The sequence below is a fragment of the Ailuropoda melanoleuca genome, chromosome 9 (genome assembly GCF_002007445.2).
Source record: "Ailuropoda melanoleuca isolate Jingjing chromosome 9, ASM200744v2, whole genome shotgun sequence".
Classification (NCBI taxonomy): domain Eukaryota; kingdom Metazoa; phylum Chordata; class Mammalia; order Carnivora; family Ursidae; genus Ailuropoda; species Ailuropoda melanoleuca.
In genome coordinates, this window is record NC_048226.1 from 20,878,307 (window position 1) to 20,893,510 (window position 15,204).

A 15,204-nucleotide genomic window follows, 5' to 3' on the forward strand; every position below is an offset into this window, starting at 1 on the left:
ACACACGTAGTGAAGAGAAGGGCCATATGCACCCCAATGTTCACAGCAGCTCTGTCCACAATAGCTAAATCGTGGAAGGAGCCGAGATGCCCTTCAACAGATGACTGGATTAAGAAGTTGTGGTCCATATATACAATGGAATATTACTCAGCTATCAGAAAAAAAGAATTCTCAACATTTGCTGCAACATGGACGGCACTGGAGGAGATAATGCTAAGTGAAATAAGTCAAGCAGAGAAAGACAACTATCAAATGATTTCTCTCATCTATGGAACATAAGAACTAGGATGAGCGGTAGGGGAAGAAAGGGATAAAGAAAGGGGGGGTAATCAGAAGGCAGAATGAAACATGAGAGACTATGATCTATGAGAAACAAACTGGGGGCCTCAGAGGGGAGGGGGGTGGGGGAATGGGATAGACCGGTGATGGGTAGTAAGGAGGGCACGTATTGCATGGTGCACTCGGTGTTACACGCAACTAATGAATCATCGAGCTTTACATCGGAAGCCAGGGATGTACTGTATGGTGACTAACATAATATAATAAAAAATCATTAAAAAAAAAAAAAGCTACGACCTAATAAATTCAATTTTTCTCTAAAAAAAAAAGGAAGTGCAGACCCTGGGAAGAAACCAGAAGGAAATCTTGAAGGCAGAAAAGGACTGAGATAGAGAACATGTGATGACAACAGTGACAAAGGCCTAAATAAGGAATCAGGCATCTGGGAGAGAAAAAGGAACCAGCCTGACTGTGGCAAGTATCAACCCTGGGTAACGGCAGAGGTCAGCAAGGTGGAGTGCTGGCAACTTACAGGGGTTACAGAATTTGGGTTTTTATCTTGGGTAAGCAGGATTTTACTTGGGCAAGTTCATGGAGAGATTCTGAGCAGGAGCTAAGATACAGAGAGCCTAATGGTCGGTCAGAAGTGAGGAAGCAAGTCACAAAATGCTGGCCTGCGGTTCTGCGGTGGCAGTCTGAGGAGGACCGCTCTAAAGGCTCCGTAGGTGAGGGACAAACGTAATAGTTCTGTGCTTCACTGTTCCAAAGTGGAGTCACAAGTCCTTCGGGGCTTTCAAAAGCAACGTATGTATGAATTAAAATACTACAAAAAAATCAGTCTACAATCGTCTCTAAAGCTGAGCTACAAAAAGATATTAAAAAACCACACAAAATGTAAAATACCCCTAAAAGAATGTCTACCTTTAAGGGACTTACCATCCAAGTGAGGAAATAAGAATTACAATGAGGCAGAAGACAAGAACAGTACATAAATGGTCTAAACAATGAATACGTAAAAAAATAAACAAGACATCTGCCCAACAATGGCTATTTTCATTTTCCAGATGGCCCAGGGTCGTATGCTTTCCTGATCCGATTACAAAAGACTCTGACAATGAGTGCATTCATGATCAATCTCATAGCTAATCTTGATGCTGAAAGCGAGGCTGGGGTCACAGATGGGAAGGGGGAAAGAGCTGCGCTGACACACAGCCTTAGCACAGAGGCGGAGGTTCGGCAGGCACCCAAGATGCAGTGCAGAAGTCATTTCCTGACACCTCTCCAACCCCAAATCTCACTTCGGTCATCTTCCTCTGAGCCCTCACAACCTCTGCTCTCCTGAAGCACTTCCCCCAGTGAGCTGAAACCATCTAAGGGCAGGACCCCAACTTTTTTAGTTTTTAAATTTTTTTTTAACGTTCCATTAGCCTCTGTATAGTACATCCTTAGTTTTTGACGTAGTGCTCAATGATTCATTAGTCAGCTTTTTATGCCTCCGCCAAACAGCATGGAACATGCACTCAATACCTGTGGAACAACTGTTACTGTTAGCTACAGTGTTTCAAGCCATCCTCCCTCCCACCTCACAGATCCTTAACAAGATCCTGCCCCAGACTTAGAAGAGGGAAAAGGCCAACAAGCCCACTTACTGCAAATCACACCACCTCATGACAAAGCCACTGGCAGTCCACCAGCCTCGGCTTCAGCACAGCCAGTGACAGGAAGTCCACTGCCTCCCAAGGCAGTCCGTTTTCTGGCAGCTGGAATTGAAAGTTGCTCCTCAACTTGGGTCAAAATCTGTCACTGCTGTGGAAGGGCACAGCCAAGGACAGAGCTCTTTTTACCTCACTAGAGAACTTCTAGGCGGACATCCAATCTACCCTCTCTCCAGTTCCAAAGCATAAATCTGTACCCTACTGTCACCAGCACGGTCAGGTAGGCTCTGCTGCTTAGTGGTTAAAGGCACGGCCTGGGAGTTGGGCTCGGAATTCCGGCTCTGACCCTGCTAGCTGTGGGATACCTGGATAAGTCACTTAACATGCGCAACTGTAGTCATCTCATCCGGTCTCATCCCGCACATGAAGATAAGTGGGTGGCTCCCTGAGACAGCTGTTATGAGGAGTAACCTGAAAGCTATATATTAGTTAAGGATTTTAGTTGTAAGTGTCAAAAGTGTGCCTGGAGCTAGCTAAGCAAAAAGAAGTCTTTGGCTTTTGTGTTAGTTGGACTTCAAGGAAATGGAGCCCAGGAGCCTGAACACCTTCAGAAGTGCCCCTCACTGTTCTGTCTCTCCATCTCTCTAAAACATGGGACTTAACTCTTTGGGGCAGGTTTTTTGGAACTATGGCCACTGGCAGAATTACCAAAAAGGATCTCTTCCCTTAGTACCAATCTGAAAATATCCAGAGGCATTACTGTGCCCATTCTTGCAGTGGGGGTGGGCTATTATCCTTGCTGGCTGCGCTAGAACCCAAGGTGGTGTGGGATGGGGAAAATCAACGTGTTAAAGGAGAGCGGGTACGTTTTTCAGAAGATAGTGAAATGATTCCTAGGCAGACAAAATTACTGATGTTCTCCATGTAAGTGCTCATTAAACTGTAGCTATGATGGGCACCTAGGTGGTGCAGTCGGTTAAGCATCCGACTCTCAGTTTCAGCTCAAGTCATGATCTCACCATCCTAGGATCCAGTCCCACATTGGGCTCCATGCTCAGCGAGGAGTCTGCTTGGGATTCCCTTTCCCTCTCCCTCTACCCCTCCCACTTATGCTCTCTCGCTCTCTAAAACAAATAAATAAATCTTTTAAAAAAATCGTATCTATGGTATCATAAAAACCTCATTAAGTGGTATCTAGTTCAGAGTCCACAAATCAGGTATACTATAAAAACAATTCAGGCAACCAACACAGAGTTCTTAACCTTTTATTTTGCTAACTTAAAAACTTCTTAAAAGCCAAGCTACTATAACCATCATTTAACAGAGAACTTATCTATACCAAGGAAGCTGGAAGGACACAATCTCAGAATACAGGACAATCCTTTAAATCAACTTAGTTCTGTGGGGGAAAAGCTGCATTTTTCTTTATTTTCTCAATTTGACCAAGGGCTGGTAAAAACTTCATCCAGATCTGATGCCAGCCAGACCCTGGAAAACAGTGATGTAGGTCACTATCTTCTACCTTGTCCACAGGCTTTGCTGTGATTCAGGCACACTACTCCTCCAGCTCTTTCCCCATCTAGGACAGAGCCAGGCACCCAGCTCAGGTGCTCAGTGAACTGCTTCACCAGTCCAGCAGCTATCTGAAAAAGATGTCTGGGGCGCCTGGGTAGCTTAGTCGGTTAAGTGTCCAATTCCTGATTTTGGCTCAGGTCATGGTCTCGGGGTTCTGAGATGGAGCCCCACATCAGGCTCCGTTCGGGCCCAGTGAAGGCTGCCTAAGATTCTCTCTCTCCCCCCCTCTCTGCCCCTCCCCCCCAAAATATGAACAGTTTGGCAGTATGTGCCCTTAACAAATATATGCTAGAACATACGTGCACACACACATATATTTAAAAATTCAAACTCTATTTTCAAAAGAACTGGGGTGATTTTACACATATACCACATAATCATGAAAAGAACGAGATTCATGTAATGATGGGAAGATGAAGAGAAGGCCCAGTGACAGGGCACTGTATCACAATTCCAGGCTCAGATAATAATTCTCTTAAGCAGTGTGGCTCTGGGGGGCACCTGGGTGGCTCAGTCATTAAGCATCTGCTTCGGCTGGGGTCATGATCTCAGGATCCTGGGATCGAGCCCCACATCAGGCTCCCTGCTTGGCAGGGAGCCTGCTTCTCCCTCTCCCACTCTCCCTGCTTGTGTTCCCTCTCTCACTGTCTCTCTCTGTGTCAAATAAATAATTAAATATTAAAAAAAAAAAAAAGAAGTGTGGCTCTGGGAGACAGCAGAGACACACGGCATAAAGTAACAGTCTTCCACTACTGAATCTGAGAGCTGGCCTCTCTGCCTGTGTGCATGGCTATAGTACAATTCCAGCTGGTATTCTAGGGGTTCTTTCATTTACTCATTCACTCAATCAGCAGCTCAATGCACTATGCCAGAGATCAAGGCCACAATGGGTACAACCTCTATCTCAAGGAGGTTCATGAACCAGGCAAATTGCAAATTACTAACAAAAAGCACAATCTAAATTAAATGACCAGTTTCTTCTATTTTCTTCACTTAATAAAAGATGAAGATCATTTAAAATTTAGCCTTATTAAGTTCCAAAGGAACACACAGTAACTGCACACAAACGATTCATTTCGTGTCTAATTTTCATCTGCTTGTAAAAGTTTAAACTTTGGGCAACTAAAGTAGGATATCCGTGAACTCAAGGCACTATGCCAAAGCATAACATGCAATACTATATCTCTGAACAATTACTTCTTGTTCCATGTGCCTGTGTAAAGCCACAGGTGACTTGGCCAAATTTCCTCTTGGTTTCTGACTGTAATGAAGGCAAGAACTATATTATTAAGCCCTCTTAGTAAAAACCCTAGCCTAGCCCAGGTCTTTAGATCACCAATGCCTCAGTAACTTTCCAGCTGTCTTCCAGATTTCACAGGTAGAGTAGTAGGATGCAGGCCAAAGGAGGAGCAATGGAGGTTCTAGCGTTAATCAGACAGGTAGCTCAAGAGGGGAAGCAGGAAACAGAGACCAAAATGGGGTGGCCGGATAGAAAGAAACTGGGGAGTGTATGGGAAGGCCAAGATAAGAAAGTAAGAACAGAATGGGTGAGGAAGGAAGGCAAAAGACACACTCATCTAGGACTGGCTAAATGTTTTGTAAGAAATAGGTTAGCTGCAAACAGAACCCAGGGTACCAGAGCCATCATGTTTGCATACCCAGAGCCAATGCAAGAAAAAGTAACACCAATCAGAAGATCTAGATTTAGCTGTCCTTTCTAGGACATGTAAACCACTTACAGGCAGGAAATAAATTCATATCTTCCCCAGAGAACTGTGACTTTTTAGTAGAAAGGTAAATTTTTGTTTAATTCTACAGAAGGCATAATCCTTCAGTGTGAAGTTCTTCCCACTCACTGATATTTAGTAACACTTTCAAAAGTATATCTTAAAAATAAAAGTCAATCCTAAAAAATCAAGCACTATCATTTATATCTAAGACCTGTTGTTTATTAATGCCAAATCATAATATCAGAAGAGGGAAATCAAGGCCTAAGAACAGGGCCTATTCAGACAAAGTAAAGGAAGCCAAAGTTCAATAGCTCACAGGCACTCACTCATTTAAGATGAGTACTGTTTCCCACAACTGACTTTTAAATGCCTAGAGTGACTAAGACTAAAACAGAGCACGCACAGGGAGCAAAGGTTACTTATTAATTCTATTGTTCACTCTCAAGAAAAGTACAAAAGATTATTTAGTACACACTGGCTGGATAAAAAGCATTAACAAAATACAGGCAAAATATTTATAACTAACTCCCATAATAACATTTAAAACAATTTTTAAGAGTTAGCATCTATAATACTGAACCACAGGTTGACCGTAATATGTTTCTTCCTGCTTAACATTTAAAATTTTAAAGCACAAAATTTTAAAGTTTCCATATTTGTTCAATTACTACCTATAAAGTTCTAATTATTTTACTAGATTTAACATTAAGTAATGACTAAGTGACAGTGGCCGCACAAATTGGTATTTGATTAGATTTCAGGTTTAAAACAGGCTTTCCTGGGGCGCCTGGGTGGCTCAGTCATTAAGTGTCTGCCTTTGGCTCAGGGCGTGATTGGGATCGAGCCCGCATCGGGCACCATGCTCTGCTGTGAGCCTGCTTCTTCCTCTCCCACTCCCCCTGCTTGTGTTCCCTCTCTTGCTGGCTGTCTTTCTCTCTGTCAAATAAATAAATAAAATCTTAAAAAACAAACAAACAAACAGGCTTTCCTAAGTATCTGGCTACTCCCTGCAAGAATCATATTAAATAACTGAATTTTCCTAATTATTACACAATTGTTATACAATTCAAAATACCAATTAAATAATATTTTATATGCTTTAAAACTTAACTCCTATCTATCACCAATTCCTACCTCTACCTCTTAAGGTGTTCCAAAGTAAATTTTGTTCTAAACCAGTGCTTCTCCACTGGGAGGAGATTTTGCTCCCAGAGGCAAAAGACAAAAAAAAAAAGTTTTGGCAACATCTGGAGACATTTTGGTGTCACAACTAGGAGGTGGAGAAGGGGGTGCTACTGGTATCTGGTGGGTAGAGACCAGGGATAGGATACCACTAAACATCCTATAATGCATGGGACAGTCCCCATAACAAAGAATTATCAGGCCCTAAATGTCAACAGAGCCTCTGTTGGGAAACCCCATTCTAAACTGAAACGAGTAAATTTGCAAACACAGCTGACACCTTCAAAAAAACAATTGCCAAGTAAGTAGTTCAAGGTTCACTAAGCTTTGTTATTGGTATAGAGACCCAAACATAATAAAAGTTGCTTTTCATACTACTAAAATAATGATCTATTAATCATTAATGCAAGAAGTTGCAGACATGACGGGCAAAAAGTACTCTAACCAATTAATGATTGCTTTAAAAATGAACATTTCAGGAGACAAAAAAAGAAATGAGGTATTCTCTACAGCTTTCTAGGGTTCTTACATTTTCAAGGACAAATACTAAATTAATCACTACTTCTTGCTGTTGTTTAGTTCTAACCAAGTTTTTCTGTCATCTCAGTCGTTAAATTTTTAACCGGCTAAAGTTTAACATAAATACAAGGGGGAAGTTAACCACATGGTACTAGTTGGTAGAATAATCTTGGACCACAACACGTTACTAAAGTATCTCTTGAAACTCTGACGTTTACCTGGCAAAAGGACTGGCTCCAGTTTTTTAATCTTCGGTTCTGAATTAATCTTATCGTCAGTCTGAAATACATTAGCAAAATAAATCAAGATTAAAACTTTTCCTCCCCCGTGAAATACTAAAGCAATTTTTGTTTTCTAAGTGATGACACATGCAACAGACACATATTTCCCCCGCCCCCTTGAAGTCTTTCATATGTTTTACCAGCTCTTGTTAAAGATCTGTTCACTACCAACTGGGAGTCTGACAAAAATATTAAAACTGCCTGTGCCGCTTCCAGGTGTTCACATTTATGACAGACGGGTAACCTCTTCCAGCAGATGCCCACAAGCGATGTAATCACGCTGGCGGCCACAGTGCGGACAAGTGCCAGGCGAAGGACTAAATAAACCCAACTCCAAACACTCCCTGGAGCCTCATCACACGGCAAAACTACGGATCACAGATCTCCGGGCTGAGAATGGCTGCGGCGAAGTTTTACAAGTTTCCACGGAGTCCGTGGGGGCTCCTGAGAAGGCGCGTTTCCCCGCGCCGGGGCTCTGGCAATCGCGCGGCTGGGAAGAGAGAGACCGGGGGAGCCTCCCGGCGGTCGGCCCGGCGGTTCCCAGGAAGCGCCAAGGAAAGGGGCGCTCGCGGGGAGGGGGTTGTTTACCTGGGGCGGCGGCAGGAGGTAGGACCTGAAGGTGGGTCTGGGAGGCTTGAGGGAGAACATGGTGTCGTCGCCTTTTGGCTCTGGCCGAGTCACAACCCGGGACCCGTTGCCGGTCAGCGGTAGCGCCGACGCCTCCCGACGACCGGGGATTTAGAGCTCCCCGTGCGGCCGCCCAGGCCCCGTCTGCGGCCAGCCGGGCCGGGCGGACTGACGGGCGGGGACACGGCGGAGCGCCCGCCCGAGCGGGGAGGAGCCGGGGCAAAGTCGGGTCGACTCCGGCGCCGGGGCCCATCCCCGGAAGGGGCCCGGCGCCCCGCCCCGAAAGACGGTACGTGCGGGGCGGGCGGCCGGCCGCTCTCGGCCTCTAGGCCGCGCAGGTGCCGTAACGCAATGCTCGTGCCGCTCCCCGCTGCCGGGACCTCAGCGAGGGCTCCGGGGGGAGCGGGGATCGGTAGCCATCTTGAGAGCGCAGCCTGGGGACGGCGCTCCTACGGCGGCCCGCAGGGCTCACGGCAGCCCACGGCGATCTACGGCGGCCCGCGGGGGTCATGGCCGAGGCTGGTGGGGGCCGGCGACTTTGGCTCAGATCCCTCTCTTTCTCGGCTGCTCCGAGCTCTCTTTTTCTGGGACAGCTCCCTGGACTCCTGCTGGTTTGTCACCCAGCTCGCGCGATCATTGTGGTTTTAAGTCGTCGGGAGGAGGCCGGGTCATTGGGGAAGGGGACTCAGGTGGCCCGGACTCAGTCAGTCACACTGCATCCGGAGTGTGAGGGACCCGCATGGGAAAGTGGACAGGTGCTGCCAGAAGTGACCAGGATCAAACGTCCAGTGCGCTCTGTACCGCATGTGATAAAGCTCCCTTAAAGGTCTCACAATTGGGGAAGATTTTCTTCCATCATCCTGTCGTCTTTGCGCAAAGCTTTGAGGCTGGGATGTCCTAACAGCTGAGCTGACGGCTGATTTCCGTGGGATGCGCGGGCCTGGGAACTATTGGGAGATGACATTGGCAGGCAATCCAGACTCAACTTAGTTTATTAACTTTTATCCTCCTTCCTGAAATTTAATGTAGAGAAAGATATTAAGCAAGGTGCCTTCCTTTCTTTTCTTGGCCATCCTCACAGGTAAAGATACTAGTGAGCAGAAAAATTATCAAAAGCCCAGTGAGCTATCAGTGTGGGGGGCCTTCAATAGGCTATGGACCAAAAAATCCACCCATTAATTGCAAAGAACGGATGAATTTCAGCATATCCCGAGCACAGGGCATTTCTTAACTCTAAACTGGAGCAGCCTTTGGTGGAAGGGGGCTAGTGATGTATCATTTCGGTGAATCAATTAGTTGAGACTTGATTCTTCTTTTCCTTTGAAGAATAAAACCCTAATCCAGCATTTTATAACTAATGTCACAAGGAAGCTGCAATGTGGTCATATGAATCACAATCATGCTGACAACTGTTGCTAATTGAAACAGTAAAAATTTCAAAGGTTCAAAAGCTTGCTTTTTCTCTGAAAGCAATTTATCCTGGATTCAGAACCCTACTGATCTTTGTTGTTAATTTGTTTGGGTAACACATGATTTCATTTGCTCAGGAACCACAACTGTACTTTAAAATGTTAAGTTCATGTGGTTATAGGTGTTAAAGACACTTGCTCACATACATTTTTAAAATTTTTATAAATAGTCTGTGACTTTTCTTCCTTAAATGGATTAAAAAAAAAAAACTCATGCGAAAAAAAAAAAATCAGATTTGTGGTTACCAGAGGCAGGGGTAGGGGAGGAGGAATTGGAGGAAGGTGGTCAAAAGGTATAAACTTCTGGCTACAAGATATATAAATGTTAGGGATGTAATGGATAGCATGATGTAATGTATAGTTAATAAAGCTGTATGATAGATAGGAAAAATGTTAAGAGAGTAAATCCTATGAGTTCTCATCACCAGAAAGAAAGTTTTTTCATTTGCTTTCTCTTTCTTGTGTCTGTGTAAGTTGATGAATGCTGCCTAGACTTACTGCTGTAATCATTTCACAGTATATGTAAGTCAAACCATTATGCTGTATACCTTAAACTTACATAGATGTGTATGTCAATTAATCTCAACACTGGGGGAAAATGGTTTTTTTTCCACAAATACTCTTCAAGCAATATGTGGGTTTTTCTTTATACTTAAATGACTTTGTAACTTGGGTTTTGTCAGGATCTACAACTCTAAGATATGACCCTACAATTGAAAAGTAGAAAAACTTTGATTTCCAGATTTGTTATTAACCTAACCCTAAATTTGATGACATTTTCAGATACCTTATTGTATTAGTCGGCTTGGGCTGCCATAACAAAATATTACAGACTCTATGCTTAAACAACATTTTATTTCTCACAGTTCTAGAGGGTAGGAAGTCCAAGATCAAGGTACAAATAAGATAGGTTTCTCCTAAGAGCTCTTTGACTTGCTTGCCAATGGTAACTGTGTTTTCATAGGCCTGAGGGTGGGAGAAAGAGAGAGGGAGAGTGAGAAAGGGAGAGAGCAAGAGAAAGAGGGAGAGAGAATGAGAGAGAGCGAGAGAGAGCACATGTGCTCTGGCATCTCTTCTTTTAAGGGCACTGATCCTGTTGGATCAGGATCCCACCCTTAATGATCTCACTTAAACTTTATTACCTCCTAAAGGCCCTATCTCCAAATGTAGTCACATTGGGGGTCAGGGTTTCAACATATGAATTTTGGGAGGATATAGTGCAGTCCATAGCACCAGTCTTAACAGCCTCATTTCAGTCCTGACCTCCTTGATACTTTGACTACCCCCTTCTTTTGGCTCTAATGCCACTATTTTGTTCTCCTATTTTTCTGACTCTATTCCATTACTGGTTCTATCATGGAGGATATTCTGTATTCCCTACAGATCACTTCTTTTCCCCTATGAAGAGAAAAAAAAAAGTGCTAACATCTCTTGAATACCTGTTAGGTGCTAAGTATTTTATTCATTCAGTTACCAAATGTGTGTTGAGTGCTACCCTTGTGCTAAAAAAAACCGTTCAGGTTGCCAAGAAGACAAAGTTCCTACTTTCATAGCATTATGGGTAGAACAATTCATAAAAAATGAATATATAACATGTCATATGGTAATAAGAGCCATGAAAAAAAAATAAAACATGGGAAGATGATGAGAGTTCTATTTTGTGATGGGAGGTGAGGTGTGGTCATGGAAGGCCTTCCTGATAAGATGACATTTGAGCAGAGACCAAAGTGAGGGAGCAAGCCAGGTAGAAATCAGAAGGAAAAGCTTAGGAACAGAGGGAATAGCAGTGCAAATGCCCTGAGATGAGAGCCTGCCTGGTGTGTTTGAGGCCAATCGGCTGATGCAGCCTAATCCACTGGAAGAGGAAGTCAGAGAGAAAGAACAGGCCAGATCTCTGAGGGCCTGAAAGTCGAGAAAAGCTTTTGCAATATTTTGAGCTGAGAGTGACATGATCTGGCTGATATTTTAAAATCACTCCTACTGCTGTAGGGGTACAGCACGGTAGAAGCCAAGAGACTAGTTGGGAGCTACTAGAAGAGTCCAGATAAAAGAAGGTAAGGTGGAAGCCGTGGGAAAGGTAAGACATGGCTACGGATACTGTCTACAAAACTATGCCATTGCCTGGATATGTGGGCTTTTAAGATGACTATTAAGTAATTTAAAAAATCTGTTTATTGAGGGGAGATTCTGGGAAAATGACAGCAGCAGCATTATTGTTTGGTCTCCACATAAAAACAGATGAAGCAATTCTAAAGCAAAACCAAAACCCATGGATGACATCTACAACAACTCTAAGTGAAATGGTATCCCCATGATCTCCGGTACAGGCAAGCGAGAACAAAGCAATAGCAGTCACAAGATCTTTATGGTATCAGCAAAGGGAATCGGTGAGGCATCTGGAAAATTCCAAAATAGCCAGAAGGTGTTCACTGGAAGGCCCATCCAGTCAAGTTGAGAAGAGCAGCTGATATAAGAAGGAGTGTTTGTTATCTCCAAGATCATGGGAGTGCAAGGGACTCAGGTAAGATCTGAGGAGATCGGAACAGTATACCTGTAGGAGCTCTTGACACTGACCTACCAGGGCTTTCTTAGGAAAGGGGCCCACACTGAGGACAGACTTCTGGACATGGAAACAAAATTGAACCAGATAGAGACAAAGGCAAGAGGAAGTCCAGAAGAAAAAAAAAATAGAGGACCAGAAATTTAAAACGTTAATACCACACCATAAAAACAGAAAAAGTTTCTCTGTGAAGTTAGAAAATCTATCCTGAAAACTGACTCCTTCAAAAAGTTCAAGAAAACCCATTTCACATACACATAAACAACAGGAAAGTATGGAAGTCAAATCCCATAGAAGACTACTGTAGTAAAAAAGAGAATAAGAACAGAATAGCATTTCTACAGACAATAAAAGCACGCCAGAAAGACATGCCCACAGGGTAGATCAAAGCTAACACCCACTACTTAAAAGACACTAAGAAAATGATATGAGATATGAACAAACTATATAAATCAGAGTTAGAAACAATAAAAATGAAGCGAACAAACTCAGAATAGAATTAAAAATAAGAAAAAAAGGGGCGCCTGGGTGGCACAGCGGTTAAGCGCCTCTGCCTTCAGCTGAGGGCGTGATCCCGGCGTTCTGGGATCGAGCCCCACATCAGGCTCCTCTGCAATGAGCCTGCTTCTTCCTCTCCTGCTCCCCCTGCTTGTGTTCCCTCTCTCGCTGGCTGTCTCTGTCTCTGTCAAATAAATAAATAAAATCTTTAAAAAAGAAAAAAAAGAAAAAAAATACTTTGGAAATGAAGACTAAACTTAAAGAAACCCAAAGTTAGTAAACATATTTGATTATGCTTTAAGAGAAGTGGAAGATGAAGAGGAGGAAGATTTTAAAAATCAGTGAAAAGAGGTTTAAAAAAGATCAGAGAGAAAAAGGCAAATATTAAAGATAGGCAAAGGAGACCCAGCATTCAGGTAATAGGAGTCCCTGGGGGGAAAAAAGGAGGCAGGGATAAGAAAACAACAAATACTACAAACTAGACTTCAAGAAAGCCTCCTTGACATTAAAAAAAAAAAATGTATTTGCATCTATGCATTGAGAGAACACATGAGAAAACTGACCTAGAATTATTAACACTAAGACACATTCTTGTAAAAATACTGGATTTTAAAGAAAAAATAATGCAAATTTCTTTGTGTATGTAGACAAAAAGAGCAAGTGACTTAGATGAAAGAGAATTAAATTATCCTCAGACTTTTTGGCAGCAATACATTATGCCAGAAGAAAATGGAGCAACATATTTAATATACTCAAGGAAAAAATGTGAGAATATGATAATTGCAGGGATTGAAACACATCCATAAGTTAAAATCCATAAGGTAATGATGGTGTGTGTGTATATATATATATATTTCAATTTTTGGTCACGATTAGAGGATGATAGGGGACCAATTCAGTATCCTAAAAACTGGCAAATAAATGGGAAAGTCAATCGTTGTCCTTGCTGTTTGGTATGAACTGTACTACTATGAAACTAAATAGCAGGTGAAAGGAATCATTTCTTTATAAAGTATTCCAACTAATAAAGGAAAAAGAAATCATAGGGTAGTTTATTATGATTTTTAGCTTCCTATGAATTAAGAAACCTTAATTCATAGTGTCAAGCAGTATCAACAGCTACACACATCCCAAATAGAGAGGCAAATAGACATATGTGCCTCATGAGGACAGAAGCAACACCACCCAAATAGCCTCGCTAAAAGAATTGAATCCAAGCCTGAGTAAGCCTCTAAATTCTGCCAACTTGCAGAAACAGTGAAACAAGTCAAACTGCACATGAGTATTCAACTAGTAAAAATCAGATTGTGGGAAACTTTGCAAGACAAAATGGCCCATGTTCTTCAACAGATAGAATAAGGAAGAGAAAGGAATGGGAGAGAGTCAGTAAGTGGAAAAAAAAATAGAGCAAAGCTCAGTTATAGTGCTAAAGGGCATGCAGGTGATGAAGCTATAATGAAATGCAAGTGTGATGATTTTAAAACATGTCTGCACTATTTTATTTTAAGATTTATTTGAGAGAGAGTGCAGTGGGGGGGGGGCAGAGAGAATCTCAAACAGACTCCATGTTGAGCACAGAGCCAGACATGGGGTTCAATCTTGTGACCCTGAGATCATGACCTGAGCCAAAACCAAGAGTCAGATGCTTAACTGACTACACCACACAGAAAGCCCCATGTCTACAAAATTCTAAGCACTCCTCCCTCTCCTTGAATCTGGACTGGCCTTAGTGACTCACCTGTAACCAGGAGAATGCAATGGAAGTGACTCTGCATAACTTCTGAGGCTAGGTTATAAAAATCAAAGACATTTCCTCCTCCCTCACTGGAACACTCACTCTTGGAGCCCTGAACTACTGTGTAGGAAATCTGATTTCTCTGAGGCTGCCATGCTGTGAGAAAGCCTAGGCCATGTGCAGAGACCATGCATGGGTACCCTGGTGGATAGTCCCAGCTGAGATTCAGATCATAGCTGGCAGATAAGATCCACTCCCAGACATGTGAGGGAAGATGCTTCTAGATGACATCAGCCTCCAGCTGTTGAATCACCTCCAGACGCTGAGTCCTCCCAGCTCAAACACCATGAAATAGAGATGGTGGTGTGTTCTAGCCCGTTTCAGCTGGCTTGCAGGAGCCAATTGTCAGCATCTTTTCCCAACTTCACGTTCAGTGATGTCACAAGGTAGCTTGCAGGTGGTCGTGGTAGGAGTATTTGCCCCATAGAAATCAGCAAATACTACAAATCAGGGGCATTCCTCTGTGCCTTGTCTGAATTCCTGACCCACAACATCGATGAGCATAATAACATAGGTGTTTTAAGCCATCTAGGTTCAGAGTCATTTTTTTTACAACAAGGAAATGACTACTGTAAATAGATAGTGGTCACTTTTGTGGGGAGGAAGGTGATTGAGATGGGAACTTCTGAAACTTCTGGGGTAGCTAGAAATTCTGTTAATATGGCTATAAAGATGTTCTTGAAATAATTAAGTCATATATTTGTTTTGTGTGATTTTCTGTGCCCTTTATAATAAAAATTTCTTTAAAATAGTCTTTTTTTATGGTGGAGATAGTAAGGTGATGACTTCAATTTGTCTTTCTTTCCAATATATATCCAGCAAAATGTATTTTTAAAAAAGATTTTATTAAAAAAAAAAAGAACCACTATGCTAACAGCCAAATAACTAGACTTTCCCAAACGAGGCAACCGTTAAAATCTAGCCAATTAAATCATGTCTTTGGTTAAAAAAAAAAAGATTTTATTTGTTAAAAAATTTATTTGAGAGAGAGAGTGCACGCGAGATAGCAGGAGTTGGGGGGCAGAGGACGAGGG

At 42.7% G+C, this 15,204-nt stretch overlaps 1 protein-coding gene across 3 annotated transcripts in view; it reads right to left on the reverse strand.

Annotated features, from left to right (window-relative positions):
• MTMR10 (myotubularin related protein 10) overlaps positions 1 to 8,288 on the reverse strand; it is a 54,907-nt gene extending 46,619 nt beyond the window's left edge. For all 3 annotated transcript variants that reach the window (XR_004627730.1, XM_034667975.1, XM_002924119.4), the window contains exons 1-2: positions 7,810 to 8,288; positions 7,159 to 7,219 (exon numbers count right to left, since the gene is read on the reverse strand). Coding sequence is in view for 2 of the 3 variants with exons in the window: in XM_034667975.1 (XP_034523866.1) it covers positions 7,159 to 7,219; positions 7,810 to 7,869 (121 nt within the window). In the remaining variant the exon portion in view is untranslated. The remainder of the gene's footprint in view (positions 1 to 7,158; positions 7,220 to 7,809) is intronic.
• Between the last annotated feature and the right edge of the window lie 6,916 nt (positions 8,289 to 15,204).